Source organism: Lepisma saccharinum, chromosome 26 (assembly GCF_977018435.1).
Source record: "Lepisma saccharinum chromosome 26, izLepSacc3.1, whole genome shotgun sequence".
NCBI classification, from domain to species: domain Eukaryota; kingdom Metazoa; phylum Arthropoda; class Insecta; order Zygentoma; family Lepismatidae; genus Lepisma; species Lepisma saccharinum.
The window spans coordinates 44,420,590-44,440,394 of NC_139254.1; the positions used below are offsets into that span (position 1 = coordinate 44,420,590).

Below are 19,805 nucleotides of genomic sequence, written 5' to 3' on the forward strand. Positions count from 1 at the left end.
CCCCGGCGTTTCTGCTTTCGATGCTGCAGCTACAGTTTGAGTTATATGCCGGAACGAACAAATATACATAACCACACATACATCCATTTTTATATATATAGATAGATTCCACGGAATTTAGATTCATAAAAGTTGCAATTTATCACATCTATGGATAAAAATTCATGTAGAAATCCTGAGTCAACAATTCACGTAGATTACCAGAATTCAAGGAATTTCCGGCAAGTAGCCATCCTGGTACAGCAATCAAGGTGTGCTTGATTCAGTTTACAATAGTGACATGTAGAATGGTTTGGATTCACTTTGAACTGCATTATTCCCCAATTAAACCATCAGCATAAAATGAACTCAAAACAAACTTTATGAAACTTGCATGATTTCAGACATCAAAATGAAGGGGATTGGTCATTTACACTCACGTTAATCGTTGATTTAGTGTTAAGATTTATGAGTATTCTGAAGGTCAAATACCAGCTCTGCCAAAAGTTCTCTCCCTGAATAACATTTTTTTTTAAAAAATAAATTGTCTCATCACCCATTCCTACATTGAGCATTGTGTGATTCATTTATTTGTAGAATGCAAAATGATTATGAAGAAAAGCGCCAATTAAACTTGGTGTGCATGTCCTTCCGGAACTGCTCAGTGTGTTCAAGATGTGTGTTAGGTGCTTATCAGAAGGTACAGAACAAAGTCGTTTTAAACACTTGTTTATCTTTCTGGAGATCGAATTCCGTTAGTGTCAAACCAAAACAGCTTTAAAAGATTCAAAACAATGCCTTTTTTTCTTCTTGCTGGACGAGTCATTGCTGTTATCCTCAAGTGACAGCTTTACAGATGCTAGACGAAATACAGGCCCCAGCTGCAGCATAAAATAATGAGACCAGCTGGCAGTTAGAGCATCAGGTTGCAAAGAGAAATCCTCAGCATTTGAAAGATAATGCAATTGCCGAAGACAACTTTTATCAGCAGTGTGAAAAAAGAAATAAATGATCCTTGCTTTACGTTTTACCATGCTGTTAATGCAACAGATGTATGAGCAACATTTCCTATGCAGACAGCTGCATTCAAACAAAAAAGGGGACCTGAAATCTGCAATTATCACATTTACCTGCACACCAGTGGCGGAGAATGAGCTGTTGTGAGGAAAGGAAAGGGGGGGGTCACTTTTCTTTTATGTGTCAAGGTTTTTTGTTAGTCTTGAAGAACGCATCCACGACTGGTTGATTCATTTTAGACATCAAAGGAAAGGAGGAGAGACCCACTTCCACCCTCACGTGTAATCAGCCAGTGTGCGCACGCGAGCAAGAAAATCGGTGCTGACACTGCATCAACCTCCCCCTCATCTCCACTATAAAATTAATACAATAATAAATAGTTACATGAAAATCGTGGCTAAGACAGTGGTTGGATCAGAATGTGTGGTTAAACTAAAATTGTACACAACTTTTCAGTATGTGCCAAAGCCCATTTCCTACAGAATCTTTGGTTCAAATCAATAGCACTGAACTTCACATCATAATTCATTTAATTTTTTCTTCATCTTCTCTGGTTGGGAAGGTTACACAGTAGCCTTACGTAGACCAGATATGTGGTTGCACTAATGGCCGACATGTAGGCCCACTCAGCTGAGGTATTGGCAGATTGGGATAAGAGCTCGCTCGCTACCTGGTAGCAGTCACTGAAAGGGGTATTGTGATCATTGGTAGGGAAGGCAACAGAACTACAACCTCCACATCCACCAACCCTTGGTCAACCGTGCTTCTCCTCCTGCTACTATGGTTACAAATATCACAAGCTGTCTTATATACCCCATCAAGAAACCTGACCCCTCCACCCCCTTGTACTTTGATTGCCTGATTTTTACATTATGTGCACTTCAGCACATACAACCTATCTTTGTCCATCACACAATACGGGGAGAAGCCCTTGAACTAAAACAAAACAGGAGAGGTCCCTAACAAGAAACGAAAATGTTAAAAAACTCCTGTACTCAAATTTGAAAACTAATTCAATCATTCACTATTAAACAAGTAAAAACTATACTACGTAGATTTTTCAGCGCAAAAAGCAGGCTCGACCAGGACACGAACCTGGGTCTCTAGCATACCATACCATTGCTCTACCAAGTTGGCCTTGCTTTGCCTAATTGTTTGCTCTCCCTGTTTTACCTGTGTGGAATCATCTCTTCTACAGTGCAAAAGACTTAACCTGGCACAGCTCCCGCCAAAACCTTCTCTGTTGTCTGCAGGACGTTGTTGCCACTGATTTCGGCGCAAGCGAGCAAACGTGGCGACAGGCCAGGCTGCGAGCGGTAATTTGGGGGTGCAAGCACAGATGTTTCCACCACCAGAACATTCACGTCCTTGACAACGTGGCAACAAAGGACACACGAAGGAAGCGGCGACCCTGGTAGGCAGAAGACAAAGCACGTGCTGTCTCCAAGGCTTCTGCCAATGGTTGAAAACACTTACGTGATGCCCGGGAAAGTCTGCTAGCAGAGAAAATCTATGGTTTGGTGCAAAGTGTTCAAGGTTAAACCTTTTGCACTGTAGTGCTACCGCAACGGGATCTGTTGCCTTCGAAGCACTATAGACCAAGACGTTGCCTCGTTCCTCCTAGTGTAGATGTCAATTCCTTAAATTACGCACACAGGAGATGTACTATGCAGATTTTTTTTGCTGAAAAATCTCCTGCGTGCCTAATTTAAGGTAAAAACTAACTGTCCGAGAACTAAAATTATCTTACCTTGGCTAAAAGCTGAAGCTGTAAAGCACACAAAAGGACAAACCCAGGACAACACAGTCCTATTGAGAATTATACTGGCCATAGTCAAGATACCAGGCCTTCATTGGTCTGCCAGAGGATCACCACTTAGCCCCCCCCCCCCCTTTTCCTTTACTTGTCACCCAACACCACCCACATCTCAACAAAATTGAACATATACCATGTTCCATCCTCTCCATTCTGCACAGTGACCCACAAAATTTATACTCACCTGTAAAAATTTGCACCAAAGATCTAGAAACCTGAATTTTCCTTGGAGCACAATATTCCAATAAGCTATTGCCATGTCAAGATCCAAACCTTTCTGGCCTGGATTCTTTGCATAGTTAAAAGTAAAATGATAAAAGTCCTTGAACCTAAGCTGGTCTTTAATTTCACTGTCCAGTGTCGGTAGCCTTGCTTTCAACTTCTCTATATGGTCACAGCTGGGAAAGGAATAAAACATAATTTCAGGAACACCAAGCGACTCTTTGTTGAAAATCACAGTTACCAAAAACCAGCATCAGGGTTCACACATAAACTCAAAATGTATTATCTTTCTTCATTTTATCACAGCATTTGAGTTAATCTGGAGAATTAAAATCTACTGAGAAGTGCAAGTCCCAAAATATAACATACCACTGGAAATATTGTAAATTAAAAAAATACAATAAAACAAGAAGTAATTCGAAACAGTTTCAAAAGTTTAGCAAAAAAATATTACTCAAAGCATTAATACCTGACCTCTAGTGAGTAAAATATTTGGCACTGAAACTAACTAAAATAAAATTAAAATTCGCCTGACTGTACAACATGATGGAATAAAATAAAAAATCAATATTTTAGTGTTTTCATTACTAGTAACCTTCGTCTCTACTGTCTCGTATGGTTACAAAATAACAGGTATACATCAACCCTCTCGTTACTCCTTCTCATAATCACAATGGATATACCAGATAGTAGAATACTGCATGGGACCAGTTTCGCTCGCATGTAACCATACAAGTCTCCCACCCTAAAGGGTATACAATGTAATAGTATTTTAATGTGACAATAATCATAGAAACACACATGGAAAATATCCGCACTGGTAGTTTTAGTGCACAACCAACTGTTTTATTTTCAAAGATAATTGTGTATTAGATTAAATTACATTTTACGTGAAGATGATGACTACTTTCACTTAGGTAAGTTTCAATTTCACCGCATCTTTCACTTCACGGTCCACTACCTCAGACAAATAACAGTTATACATGTATTACGTGACTTCGAGTGTATGCAGCTAATTTTACCTGGTTGAGTGCAATTTGCTCGTGACATCATGGCAAGCGAAGAGCTCTCAATTCGATACTGTATCTAGTGTCCTCCGTGCAAACCATTAGGTGCTCAATTGAAAAGCTCTCGCTACAGCACTCGACCAGATAGACAGACAGATTAAGTAAGTAAAATACAACACAACTATGTTGGGGGACTCAGATATTCTAAATAATATTCTTGCTTTTCAACAAAATGTTTTTAAAGTATGAACATCAAGTGATTAAAATGTACGTTTTTTGTGAAAACATTTAATGTACATGTGCATTACCTCAGCATCATCACCCTTATCACACACATATAAATTGAAATATATATACTGAAAATAGTTTGAATGATTTCCTAACATATTGGTGGCAAAATCAACAGTAAAATCAATTATCCAAAGTGGAGTAACTGCAACTGGTTAAGTATGACCATCTCAAAGGCTACACAACCAGTTTCCTTCCCTAACACATGTGTGAAGGAACTTTAGTTCTGGTCAAGATAAGAAATTTTCAACATATCATATATTAGAAACACTTATTGAGCTACTACAAACTGAACAACTTGATACACAACTTTGTAGTTTCCAATAATGAAGTAGCAATACCTCATATGTTGTTTGATTAAATATCACTGTGTTACATCATACTGATTCGATGAAAATAATTCATGATCTTCCTCTGTATTTTTATCAACATGCAAAATTAGTATGTCATGGACTCTAAATACAATTATAACAAGTATGTACAAATACTATTCAAATGCTAAGTATTTCTGTGCAATACATACTATACAGTACACCATGGTGCCAATAACACAACAGTTTTAAACTTTCAACGCAGTTTGTAATAATGGAGTAAATCATCCCAAACCAAGGCCGTGACGTAGAAGACATCAAGCTTTGGGCTCCGGCACACTTGCAGATTCAAGTCTCCTGGGGAGAAGAGTAACAACTTTTTCCCCGAGATTTCAGCCTGCACACGAGACTGGTGGCCATCCACGATTGTGAGAAAAATTGGGGTTCGTTATGCTGACAACACAGCAGCAATCAGCTCATTGATTGATTGAGTTGGTGTTTTAAGTCCACTTTATGCACAGTAAAGCTACAGCGCCTTGGATAACGTAGTGTGGAAAACGGCACGGTTCTGCATGCTCTGGCTGGTTCCACTCGAAAATGATCCCATCGAGGCGCTGGTGTTGGGACCCGGTGCTTGGTATTCGACTGCTTATAATGGAAGTAAATGGAGTTTTCGCTGCAACGTCTGATTCTTTTACATGAAGCATTTCTATGAATGTGATAACTGCTATGATATTTGGTACAGTGGTCGCGAAGATATTGACGAACATTCTAGACAGTCGACCACGTCCTGTTACCTTCATACTTTCGTTAATAATACGGGAGAAAAAATACACGTGGAATGCCCTTGGCAACTAAATTTTTGTGTATGAATTACGTTCATTATTATTATTATCATCATCATCATCTCTTTTAAAGATATACACACTGAAGCATTTGTATTTTTGATATTTACTGTCTCCTTTCTTCCGCTTTAAACTAATCGTGGTGATGATGATAATGATGATTCCATGAAACGACAAGGGGAACCCCACAAAACTTTCTTAGTGCCATCGACATGAGTGTAAGGAAACTTTCAAACCAATGGGGCAAGCGACACGGGATGTTCACACTGTCACACACACTTCCAGATTGTGAAATAGCATTCATTGCACATGAGGTTCCAAACAGCAAACGATATGTTCATATGGCGTATTTGCATGCTACTTGTTTTCTCGGTATGACAGAAGAGTGCTCAGCCTGAAGCAACGCGCTACAGGGGGAGTTCCCAACTAAGTGACAAGCAACAGCCTTGAAGCGGCACTTCAGTCTATTAGCAAGCGTTTGCTGCTAATTGTGTGAACACCAGATCTAGGCGACACGATAAGCCACACGTGTCGCTTTGTCGCTCAAACTGGGCCATTTCCTCATAGCAATGTGTTTAATAAAAGAAAAATTCATAACTTCTAAACAAACTGTCAGAATGATGTGATTGTTGTTTCACTTTAAAGAATGACTCAGAATTTTTTTAGCAACACATTCAGTGGTAGTTGCGCATGCGCAGTAGCCAGAATGTCTTGAAAACTGATATTATCAGTTTCTCAGTGGCCATTCGTCATGTGGTCACCACAAGAAAAGGTGTTTTGTGTTTTAACGTTGTCTGAAGTGAAGTCTGTGACACTTGTGCAGAGACGATTTCGTGCACGTTATGGTTTGGGTGCTAAAGAAGTAATTCCATCGTCAGTGGTCAGAAGTAACGAGCTACTTGTAGCGTCGCTACTGTAGCTAGCTACAAAATTTGTAGCTGTAGCGAAAATTTCGCTACAGCTACATTTTCTCGACATTTTGAGGTGAATTTTGAATTTTGGCAACAGTGTCAGAAAAAATCGACAATAACCCTTAATTTTGCAGGAGGTTCATAAAGACAGTCTATTACATGGAGATACAGATTATCTAGATGGTAGATTATAGATATCTGCATAATTTATTTAATTAGTATCTAAAGAATTCAGATATCCAGATAACTAAGTGACATATATGAATATATTCCTGCTAACAGCTACGTTTTTTTAGCTGCATCGCTATTTTGCCTCATTTGCTGCACCACTGGAAAAAAAGTGCCTAGTTTGCGTCACCCCCGGAACAAATCCTGTGGATATTCATGGTGTAAGATACACCAAAATGTCATTAATTGCTGTGTAAGACACAACTTGCAGCTCAAAAACGAGCAATGGAATATCCACTGCACTGACAAGGGAATAGTGCCAGCAATAAATGGCTCAGTACGTTAACAGCATTGATCATCGTCAGTATATAGGATCTCACCAGCAAGAAATTTTTGTTACAAGAATGATAGAGTTCTGGAATTACAATTATTTTCGGGATAGTATTTGTTCACAAATTTTAAAATTACAATACGTTCAGAACTCAGGTTTATACGACAGTTTCCTCAATAATTTTATCATATTGCAAAAAGTATGTACGAGTTATTGACTTATCGACAATTTTCTTTAGTTAATATACATAGTTTTCAAATTTATGTATTTCTCCTACTTTTGCGTCACTTTTCTGTAACTTTTGCTAATCATGACATCATCATCCTTCGCTGTTTCCTGCCTCTGGCTGGGTCGTCATGGAAGTCAAGCCTCTCTATTTTTTCCTGGTCTTTCACAACTCCTCTCTTTCCAAGGTGTTCCAATCTTGTCCCCTAACACTCTCCACTATCTGCTCTTTCCACAGTCATCTTGGTCTTCCCCTTGGCCTTGTGCATTATAATCTCTTACTGGTAGTCTTTCTGCATCCATCCTCTTCATGTGTCTGAAACATCTCATCTGTGCTTGATCTATCCTGTCCTGAAGCTTCACCACACCCACTGCCTGTCCTCATTCCTTATTCTATCCCTTCTAGTCTTCCTCAAAAGACTCCTTAGAAATTTAATCTCCACTGCCTGCATCTTTTCTTTGTCTCTCTATGTCATTGTCCAAGTCTCTGCTCCATACGTAATTATTGGCACATAGTATGTTACATATTACCTTCTTGCATTTCGTAGGCACATCCCTATTCCATATTATTCTTCGAACGCTTTGATATAGTCCACCACCATTCATTTGTCCTCTTCTGTTTACCTCCTCATCTATTCTTCCACTTCTCTCAATCATGACAATGAGGATGAATGGTTTGTTTAATTATTCTCTTATCTATAGTCGCTTTCTGCCACTTTCGGCTGATTGTGAGAACGAGGAAGAATGATGAATGATGAGCAGCGTGGGGAATGGAGAAGCAGGAGGATCTCATCCTCCCAACTTGCCATCTTTCCTAGTTTTTGTTTTGAGTCCATTTTAAGCATAGATAATCTGATCGAGACTGGATCCTAACCACTATGTGCCTCTGCTGGGTATCGAACCTGGGGCCCTTTTGTAGTCAAAGGGCTCCAGGCACTTTTCATTCAAAATGCTGACTTCATATCAGTCTACAAAAAATGAAATATTTATTCTCAAGAGAAATATGTTGATGTGAACATAAATACGTAATCCTACCAAATTTTATTTGTGTATACTTGTAATAATTAATGTGGGTAACACCCTAATTGCAATATTCATATATCAAATTTGAATTGATTTGCCACTTGCATAGGTATGGTATTCTCAAAAACTATTGTAAAAATTAGTAACTGAAGTAACATTGCTATCAAAATTATCGAATGACTGGGATCATGATAATAAATAACAGAATCTATTTACCAGTAGTAGGGGATTTCTTTAATACCCATATCGCTGTTTTCATTTTTTCATGCAGAAGTAGCGCAAAAAGTAGCGAAGTAGCGAGTAGCGAACAGGAGTAGCGTAGCGAGCTAGTTTTTGGTAAAAGTAGCTGTAGCGAAGCTACATTTTGGAAGAGTAGCTGTAGCTGTAGCAAAGCTACTTTTAAAATGTAGTGTTCCGATCACTGTCCATCGTACATTTCAATAAAGAAATGGGGAAAACAGTTACGTGAAACCGGTTCATTTCTCAACTCTCGTTAGAGACTTCCTGGACGAGCATTTCATTGGAAAATGGATAGGAAGAGGTTCGAATTTTATTGAATGGCCCCCACGAACACCAGACCTCACTGTGTGTGATTTTTTGTTGTGGGGGTGTGTTAAGGACAAAGTTTACTGCACACCGGTTAGAGATTTGCAAGACTTGCGTGAAAGAATTGTGGTTGCAGTACGCAACATTACCCTGCACATGCTTCAAAACGTGTGGCTTGAGGCTGAGAACCGGTTTGACATTTGCCGTGCCACTCGGTTCACATGTGGAAGTGCGCTAGTTTTCTTGATTTGTAAATAAAAAAGTTGTGACTTTTTCTTTTATTATATGTATAAGCGGGACACGCTGTAGAATCGGTACATGCTTTTGTCAACATGTAACATATGTAAAACATACATCCTACAAAACATAACCACATAAGAGTGTTAAAATTCTTAACTGTTGCTTTATTTACACATATATTGGTACACTACTTATAGGTCCACACTTTCATTCAAGTGTACCTTTGGAAATTTAAATTACTCATGTTTCACCTGATTAACGATATCTAAACATTTAAAACTCGCTTACCCTAGTTCTGTCATTCCAGACATAAATTCTTCTTTGGTAAACTCACATTGTGTCACAGCTCTGAACTTCCACGCTATAATGAGAACCAACTTGGACTCAGGACTAAGGTTCAGATCATCTAGAAACCTCATTATCCCCTCTGCAGTTATTTTATCGGGTTCACCTGGATCTGAAACATTCACAACAACCTTAGAAATAAACTTAATAAAATAAAAAACAAATTAAAATAAACTTCCCTGTCAAAATTTAGAAGAAAATAAAAATGATTTTATACCAACCCATTTAACGCCATCAATACTATACAACTTAGACTATGATTGTATTAACTCTTTCTAGAGATGGTAAAAAAAAAAAAGGTAAAGTGCTCCGCTGTGCATAGCACCACACCATGAAGGCATCTAGAGATGGGCATTTGTCAATTATTAAGAACACCAACTGATGAAAATTAGTAGACTAATTTATTGAAATTACTATTAGCCAGGAACCTGTTAGGGGAGTGCGATGCATGCCACCGCACAGGGCCTTCTGCTTCCGAAATATTGATATCAATTAATAGTATTGCATTTTTTTATTTGCATTCATTACTTGTGCAAACGTCATCACAGAAGAATGAAAGAAAGAAAAAGGCACGTACATTGGTGATACAACCTCTGTTTGTAATGTGCTAAGGAAAAGGAAAGTTTTAAACGGTAAGAGCAAACCTGCTGCGATTTTGCAAAAGGAACATTTCCACAGTCCATAACACACTTTCTTGTTAGTGACCCCAACCTTATACTGATTTCCTGTATTTCCTTATACTGTTCGAGGGTGTACAGCACCTTTGTGTTTCTTTGTGGAGAGGCCAAGATATGCAAAATTTGAGGGTGCGCCACCTCCCACTGACAAAATGGTAGAGTATTCTCTTAGGTGAGCAAGTAATCTGCAGCTAAATTGAAATAACTTGGAGATGTTATTTTTAAGAAAGAAAAAACACGTTTATCCTGTATGCTTGCAATCATGCATCACATTCATGGTTGCCACTAACAACATCTTTCTGCCAGAAAACTACAAAGTCTTTAGTTCTATATGAAAGAAAAAAAATCAGTGGGAAGGATGATTCAGTAGTGCATAGGTACTTACCCAAAGTTTAAAATATTGTTTTGGAAGGTGTGGAAGTGCCAAAATAAAACTTGAAGTTAAGTAAAGCTGTTTCAATTGATGTCCCCTGCATGATGACTAGTTTTGTGGATGGTTCACAGGAAACCCTTGTGCCGAAGTGAAGGAAACGGGAGTTTGAGTTATAAGTTAATTTTATGCATAGATAGGCTAATTGGTACTGGACCTACAGCTTAAAGTTTGATTCAAACCATTATTTGCCTCCACCTGGTATGAACCCGGGACCCCTTAATTAAGTTGACTACGATGGTACCACTATGCCATCGGAAGGCATGAAAGGTGGGGGAGAGCATAATAATTACTCTTACGAGGAAATGAAGGTGCTGATATTATGACGGTCCGCCCAAGTGGGGTTACCCATTCCAGGTTAAATGAAATCTTCAATAAAACCATCCGTCAGCCAATCTTCCCAAGTTTAATACCTATCCAGAACCAGCTCGAGTTTCATGTTTCAACCATCCGGTGGCACCAGCATCTATTCTCTGGAGTTTCACAGTAATTTCCTTACTAACCGCAAAAATCAAATCCCTCATATAAACAATTAAAAAAAAGTATGTAAATTCGGTCAGCCTGTACCATAGAAATATGGAAGGCAATCACCACAGTACCTTTAGTACCAGCTATATTGAACATAAGGAACGTTCAAACAAAATCCAGTTGACACCAGATTTCTCCCCCCCCCCCTTTTTCTTTCACTATGCTCTAATTTCATATAGAATCATGCTCTGGGTCGGATCAATATTGGGTGGAAATTTCAGATTACAGGCCCAGTTTCCCATCAAAATCTCATCCCAGATAGACCCCTCTTTCCATCACGCACTCACATGTTCCCCCACTTGAAGAGAATCACATGATTAGATTAAAATAACCTATGTAGTGTTTACCTGGATAGCATTGATTATTAGGTGGAAATATTTAGAAACAACTCGAATTGAAATATTACAGATGAACTTTCATTACACTTTTGAAAAATCACTCTTCTATATAAAACTAGAATTTTCTTTTACCAGGTGTAAACTCTCTTCTGGTGAGTGTTTACAGTCTGTCACACATGCATGCCTTTGTTTAATTCCTGATTCATGATTACGAGGCCAAAATTAGTGAGTATACTGAATTTGAAAGCAATTTGAGATACTTCTGGTATTGTAAATTTACTCCCATTTTTTTCTCACATCATCAGGTCCTACTTTTCATTGTGCAATTCCAAAATCATTATTATACATGTGTTTTCAACATGTATGAAATTCTATAGATGTCTATTACACATACTGAAAAGGTTTTCTGATTACTTACAACATGTTTTGCATCGAAAGAGTTTTTCCATTCCATTGTTGTAAGCTTACATGAGTATATTAGGCAGGTGAGATTTCATGAACTTAAGAAATAATATGAAGAGTATTAATGGAATTTCACCACTAAAGATGGAAGTTAGCAGCCCCCACTTAATATTATACCCTTTAATATTATGCTCATAAATGGTTTTATACATTTTAAGTAGGTTAGGACTGTTAGGTTTGATTGCCTTAACATTTCCTGCACAAGTACACAATGTTCATTCCATGCAAAAAGACTGTTATACACAGGTTTAAATTACAAGTGAGGTTATTTGCACAATCTTCTTTTTACAACATAAATTCACACAATATTTTCTGTGCTTTAATCCAGGAGTGTCAGGTTCAATCCTGAATGGTTCAGATATAATCTTCAATCAACTTACTTTAAATACAAGAGTCATTCAAGGTTGACCAAGACTTTTATGTTCAGAATATTAATGAATTAATATAGACCTGCATTACTTCGGCAGGACAGCGCTGTATAACGAAATTTCTCGTGAAGGTGAAAATTGCTGAAATTTTTTGTAGATTGCAAGCACAGTATCGTGAACAAAGACTGTCACGGGTAAGAGTGTATGAATGGTGTCAAGAGTTCAGTGAAGGGTGGGAGTTGGTACCAAATGAACCCAAAAAAAGCAAGGTGCTGCCGTCTGCTGGTAAGATTTTGGGAACTGTCTTCTGGGACATGAAAGGTGTTATCCATGTGGATTTTTTGGAGAAGGGTGTCACAATTAATGCCCAGTACTACTCAACACTGCTTCAGGGTGCTGTACGTGAAGCCGTTCAGAAGAATAGACCTGGAATGTTGTCGAAACATGTCATTATTCTCCATGACAATGCCAGACGACACATGGCCCATTTGACTCAAACAACACTGGTCAACTTGCACTGGGAGGTTTTACCACACAGTCCTTACAGCCCAGATTTAGCCCCCAGTGATTATCACTTGCTTGGGGCTCTTAAAGAGCATTTGGGCAGGAGGAACTCAAGAACGCTGTCCTGCAGTGGTTGCGACACAAACCTACTTCTTTCTACGACAAAGGCATCACAGAACTTCCACAACGATGGCAACGGTGTCTGGATGTTCAGGGGAAATACTTTGAAAAACTGACATAGTTTGGTGCTTCTATGTACAGAAATAAAGGTCTTGGTCAACCATGAACAACCCTTGTATTTAAAACATGCATTATATATTATGTATTTACAGTGTTAAAATGTTTTAAATATATTTTTGGTAACAGTTTCATAAATCGGAGACACATTTCTTCAATTTTACACAAGAAACCACTTACGGAAATGAGTTTCTCCAAGGTTCACACCATTCGTCGAGGTATTTTCTTTCATCGTGGAATATATTTGACCGGAAAATCATGTATTTTTCAAGAGAAATATCTCACCGATGCACAATTGTCATTGCTTTCATTTGCTTGCCCTACGACAACCGGATGCTGACTACGTTTGATGATGTAAGCTCGTGTCAGTGTTTCAAACCACCCCCCTTTTTTTTTACTAGGCTTGCCTAATGTAACTAAACCTAACCTAAACTTATCGGAAATGGTTCGTGGGGCTTTCGGTCAGCTACCATGCATAATGGTTCGTGGGGCTATCAGTCAGCTACCCGGCCTTACATCAGCTACCCGTGCATAATGTATAATTTCCACCACAATAGTAGGTACTTTTCGGTTAAGAAGGTTGAAACACTGAGCGATTTTACAATACCGGGAATTTATCCAATTTGGTTGAAATTTGGGATACTTACTAATTTGGGCCTTGTAATCACGAATCTGCACTTAAAATTTGGCGCTCATGCATAAATTTGGCACTTATTTGGGGGCAGGTGAATCCGGTCAATTTCTAACATGCTTTAACAGGGAATCTATAGAGAAAGCCGGGGAGCCGGAGCGGAGGCGGGGCCGCGTTAGCGATTGGGTACGTCAATTACCCCAGGGACGGATCTGTGGGAAATTTGGAAATCGAGGGTGTAGAAATAAGAACTTAATTTAGATTATTTTTCTATTTCCACGTGTGAGCGCCAAATTTTAACTGCAGATTCGTGATTAGGGGGCCAAAATTAGTGAGTATGCCGAATTTCAAACAAAATGGGGAGCGATTTTACAATACCGAGAATTTCTCCATCTTGTTTGAAATTCGGCATACTCACTTAAATTTGGCCCCCTATCACAAATCTGCAGTTAACATTTGGCGTTCACACGTGGAAAAAGCAAAATAATCTAAATTAAGTTCTTGTTTCTACACCCTCGATCCAAATTTCCCACAGATTCCGGGCTCCGCCCTGGGGTAATTGACCTATCGCCCCCAACCGGTAACGTGGCCCCATCTCCACTCCGCTATGCTCCCCGGTTTTCTCTATAGAATCCCTGTTAAAAGCATGTTAGAAATTGGCCAGATTCATCTGCCCCCAAATAAGCGCCAAATTTATACGTGAGCACCAAATTTTAAGTGTAGATTCGTGATTACAAGGCCCAAATTAGTAAGTATCCCAAATTTCAAACAGATTGGATAAATTCCCTGTATTGTTAAATTATACCATAAAATGTAGCAAAGTAGACTGGCCAATATACATCATGAACAAGCCAACATCTTCTACACTCTGCAACTTTATTATAACTATAAAAATTCGTAAATTAAAATATCAACAAATGACACTGTTTTGGAGCAAATAATCATGGTGGTCGATACATGTTGCAGATTACTTAGTCATTTGTGTTAACAACCGTTGCAGCACAATACTGTGGAATAATAGTTCTTGGTAAACCTCAGCATCTATTGGGAAACAACCCTTGCACATAAAATTCCATAAACGTTTAACAAGCTGTCGTTTAACACCAATCACTTTGATCCATCATGACAAAACATACAGTACAATAACCTGCTCTAAGATTTACACACTGACAGCATTATATATGCATATTATATTGATAGATTACAGTACCCAGTTTGCATCCTACTACTTACCTCTGTATCTCGCATACAAATGTTCCAATTTCTTCTTATCTATTGACAGCTTAGGCTCTCTGTAGTAAATGTCAGGATTTTGGAAATAGTTATCCGAGGCCAAATCTAACTTCCAATCATTCTGGGACAAACAAAATATTGCTGTATTTTCTCCAGTTTGAGTGAAAGCAATAAATTTCTTTACCTTCTCCTTCTGAGACGACTTCAACTTATGCTGCAAAAGAAAAATACTGTTATGTAAATCACACAGTAAACAACTGAAAATGGTTGTAAGATGATTAAACTAAATAATGATCGTGTAAACATTTTAATGGGAATTAACAAACTCACCATTTTTAAGTAACTACAGCCGACAAGGCTCAACGTTCAGTCATCCAGTTCTTGGCATTGAAGTACGCATGTTCGTATAAGCTGAACCAGGAACACACATCAGAACGGAATTTTCAACAAGTATGGCGCAGAACTTCATTAGGCTTTCATAAACTTGGTACTTCTCATTCGTTCTGTTAGATTTTCGGGTTTTCTTTTAACACCCTGACGTCACTTTTCCCGCGTTTTCTGACGGTCATCAACTGGTCATCAACAACACGCAAAACGATCGAAGAAAAGGAAGCATTTTATTTAAAATAATAGCTGTATGTTAAGACAGTTTTAAGTTTATTTGTAGTGAATAGCGTTTGTGTGTTTTGAGGTGAACGCTAAGATGGCAGGGAAGGATTACGTTGCTGAAAAAGGTAAATATATCGCATCTATATAAACAGCTATCCGGGTTTGTTCTTCATGGAACGAGTATGTTTGCCAAATAAATACGGTATGTGTACTTTCAGGACTCTGCCAAAGTTAACTTTAATGACTGAATTCTGTTTTCAAAACTTCATCCACACCCACAAGTTGAAACTGTGTTTATTAGCAACCACAATATGTTTTCATGGATCACAAGTTGAACCTGGATCGTGTTTATATCTTCGCTATTAACCAAAAGTGCCAGAAAAGTTCAGATAGAACAGAACTTTATCTTTCTATAGGTATAACACGTATTTTAAAAGTATTAAAAAAACACAAAAAATGGTACTTACGTTTTACATAACGACGTTTCGAGAATCTACTGTTCTCTTCTTCAGGTCCACAACTTACTACAGGTAGTGAAATGATGCGGTCCGATTTTAAAGTTTTTGAAATTGTTCAATGTTTAAATACGTGTTATAGATGGATAGGATATTTCAACTTCAGGGACTGTTAATTTGTAACGAATTATGGAGGCTACAACAGTTTTAGAAAAGATGAAGTGTGTTCCTGTGCTTAGCACCACGCCATGAAGGCGTATAGGGGTGTGGGGGTGGTGTGATCAGCATCATGGCCCTGACCGCCTTTACCCCCCAGGTACCCATGTCATTCGATGCTGGGTGGGCACCGGGGCCGCTTCCTTTAGAAAAGTTTTGATTTGAACCAGCCGGGGATCGAACCTGGGATCTCTAGCATGGTAGTCAGACACGTTACCGACCGAGCCACCGCAGCCAACAACAGTTTTAGGCATAGTTTTTGAATTCCTGTCTAACCCATATCAAATCCACACCCTTATTCCTGGTTTTTAAAATATCTTGACGTTGCTATGAAAAGTTTTCGGTATCAGTTGTATAAGCTGGAGACACATTAAACTCGTTTATTTTCAAATAAAAATCATTGCTACTTACCTCATACGCATAGCAGAACATTTTTCAAGCTGGGGATCACTTTTTTTTCCATGAAAAAAGCGTTATTTTTAACATTATAATCATTTATTGGTCGTTGCTAATTCAGCGGGCAATTCACGTTGTCTATCGTCAGCTGATATGCAGTATCGTCAGCTGATGTGCAGTGTTTCCAGACTTAGGAACCGATAAATGCTGCACAAACTATTCACAAAAGGTTTTTAAGCGAAAATTGAGGCTAGACTCTACTTTATGTCCTTATCTGCATGGTGATTGCTTCTTTGCGATCATGGTGCGGCACCCGGCATCTCTTCGGGTAAGTACCTTTTTCTTTTTACACTTTCTGTTAACGATAGCCCCACTAACCATTCACGGGGTCGAGGTATGCCTACGAGGTTAGGTTAGGCCTGTTAGGTTAGGTTCCATTAGCACTCATTTCACCCCTAAATATGTGCTTCATCATCTCAAAAGTTCCTCAGTACGTTCAATTGCGCATATCTGGACAACATCGGTTTTTCTTGATTTACTCCTTCAGGAAATTTTTGCTCACTTTGGGATTTACGTTGTTGAATTCCTTATAAAATAAGCTTTCCAACGATATATGACACGTATTCCTTAGGAAAAGGACGTAAACTAGAGTGTTACCTTAAATTGGAAAAAAAAACCGCTCACATCATCTTGTAAAACTACCGCGTGGTTCTACACTGATAGGGGGTTACATAATCGAACGCACAGAACATTTGATTCACGTAGTCGACGGTAATGGCAGCACGAGCTATTGTACAACGGAGATGCATGAATGACGAAAAATACCTTACTTACAGGCCAAATAAGTTGCACGATTCGAAAAAACAATTTCCCCGGCTTCAGAAAGTCCTCAAGAATGCAATTCCGTAAGTACTTTCTCGTCTTTTCTCCTGTAAATTTGCAGAAATCCATCTCCGACTTATAAAACTGTTACCAAGTTTTCATATTCGATGTTGTGGACCTGAAGAAGAAAACAGTAGTTTCTCGAAACGTCGTTTTGTAAATTACATACTCATAAAACATAAGTACCATTTCTTGTGTTTTTTTAATATTTTCAAAATATGTTAAATTGATATTGTGAGTAATTCACACATTCATAATGAGTTCTTTTATCTTTCTGCCTGCAGTAGTTTCTGGTTTATCAACAGGTATAGATGGTTTGACAATTGACTCTAACAAGGGGATAGAAGGATTTTGTCATCTTCATGTTTATAAATATTTTTAATTGGCACATCTATTTATTGCCAAGAAGTTAGTACGGAAGTGAATATAAATTTTGGTATACCGAATGGGCCTTGAAATGCTAGTTTATCGTGATATGTACTGAGAATTGTATGTGATACTGCAATGAGTTGTACTTTACAAATATATTCTTATCCTTTATTTGCAGATAAAATCAAGCAGTTTCTACAGGAGTATTTTACTACTAATGAATCAGGCAATAAACACTTCAAATATGCCCAGCAGCTGACAAGTATTGCACATAGAGAGCAGGTAAGTAATACAATCCTTCATGTATTTTCGGGAACTTTTCTAACGTTGGAAATGGCCCGGGTGCCCACCCAGTGTCGAATGACATGGCTACCTTGGGGAAACCTCCTTGGGGGTAAAGGTGGTCAGGGGCATGATGCTGATCACATCACCCCCACTCACGACCAGATCAAGGTAGTGTGGGGCGTTACACCCACGCTCCCTATACACTTTCATGGCATGGTGCTAAGCACAGGGGAACACTTTACCTTTTTTCATGTATTTTATATGGGAAGTAAATCTTAATATGCAGGAACATGGGGTGTTAACCAGGTAACAGTTTACTATCCTTCGGACACCTATAACTTCTTAGTTTCGTCAATTTTTGACATTCGTACTTACCTATCTGCTTTGCGGAACATTCTGTGAATGGTTTTGGGGGCTATCCATCCCGGAAACGGTGGGAAATTTAAAGTAAAAAAATATTTTTGTTTGAAATTTTTGAGTCCAAATTTCCCACCGATTCCGGGCTCCACCCCTGGGGTAATTGACCTACCGCCCCCAACCGCTGACGTGGCCCTGCCTCCGCTCCGGCTCCCCAGCTTTCTCTATAGATTCCTTGTTAAAGGCATGTTAGAAATTGGCCGGAGTCACCTACCCCCGAATGAGCCCCAAACTTTTAAATTTGAAGAAATCCGTTTCCAGGATACGGAAGACTTACCTGAATTTCACACAAAACACCTTCCCAATGTTATACAATACTACAGGAACTTATTACGGTAAGTAGTTTCTTCTGTAGAAATGAAGAGATCTGTCCGAAGGATAGTAAACTAGTACCGTTAACCCTTTCGATGCATATGCACTGAAATTGAAATCTCACAGCCAACGTACTATTTTGTACCCTTTTGTGTTAATTTTCCGTATCCGGAAAATGCCTGACACGCTCTATTTATGTCACTTTCCATATTCCTACTTATGTATTCTGCATTGAGAAACATTGCTGAAGGTGGCATTTCTCTTTTTTCATGGAAATAATCTATATTTTCGACATATGAAGTAAGTTTTGTTCGTTTCTTTTTCCCTTCGGTATAACATGCTAAATGGCAGTCACAGTTTCACTGCCGTAGTCGGCATGCAGTATTTCCACCCAAAAATATATACGGAGCCCCACAAACCATTGACGCATAGCCTCACGAACCATTTCCCGTAAGGTTAAGTTAGGTTGGGTCACGTTTAGGTTAGAATAGTTAAAAATTGGTTTAGAAAAAAAAATGCATAGCCCCACAAACCATTTGCTAAAACGTACCTTCTTCAGTTACGAAAACACAGGCAAACTTTCAGTTTCCGGAAAAGTGATTTCCTAAAATTTACAGGAGAAATTGCTGAATGCAGTTTCTTTAGACTTGTGGAAGTTCGGGGAAGTGTTTTCTCACATCGTTCATTGAATTTCGCCGGTAAATCGTGTATTTTTCGATATAAATGTGTGACCGATGCACTAAAGCTGTTCCATCCATTTCCTTCCTCTATGTGGTTCTTAATTGTAATTTTGTTTTAGCCAAGCAATCAGGTATAGCCTTACAAATTAATCTCAGATCAGTTGAACGGAATCTCGTGAACGTTGCTTTTCGTTGGTGCAATGCAAATCTTTAAACCAAGTTCATTTAGAGTGGATTAAAATTCATGTCGTTCATCTGAACTTAGAAATAATCAGCGTTGGTGCACGTGGCCATGAAGGCACCGTGAAACGAAAAAGTTTGGGAACTTCTAGGTTAAAGGTTGCCTTTTGTCTATTAACCCGTAACTTGTGAGGTGCTATACTGAGACATACTTTGTGAGGTACGTCTGTCAGACCGCTCTGATTTTTTTCACCCCTGCCTCAACATAAATTCCCAATTTAAATTTCTGATATTGAAGAATAATACATTATGGGTATTAGTG

At 38.6% G+C, this 19,805-nt stretch overlaps 2 protein-coding genes across 2 annotated transcripts in view; one reads left to right on the top strand and one right to left on the bottom strand.

Moving 5' to 3' along the window:
• SCCRO (defective in cullin neddylation 1 domain containing SCCRO) overlaps positions 1-15,119 on the bottom strand; it is a 20,204-nt gene extending 5,085 nt beyond the window's left edge. Inside the window, exons 1-4 of the mRNA XM_083112781.1 lie at positions 15,013-15,119; positions 14,683-14,896; positions 9,218-9,386; positions 2,997-3,210 (exon numbers count right to left, since the gene is read on the bottom strand). Coding sequence (XP_082968907.1) covers positions 2,997-3,210; positions 9,218-9,386; positions 14,683-14,896; positions 15,013-15,015 — 600 coding nt within the window. The 5' untranslated portion in view covers positions 15,016-15,119. The remainder of the gene's footprint in view (positions 1-2,996; positions 3,211-9,217; positions 9,387-14,682; positions 14,897-15,012) is intronic.
• Positions 15,120-15,248: 129 nt separating this feature from the next.
• Positions 15,249-19,805, top strand: part of Mcm7 (minichromosome maintenance 7) — a 92,883-nt gene continuing 88,326 nt past the window's right edge. The window contains exons 1-2 of the mRNA XM_083112779.1: positions 15,249-15,416; positions 17,788-17,891. Of these exons, the coding sequence (XP_082968905.1) occupies positions 15,386-15,416; positions 17,788-17,891 (135 nt within the window). The 5' untranslated portion in view covers positions 15,249-15,385. The remainder of the gene's footprint in view (positions 15,417-17,787; positions 17,892-19,805) is intronic.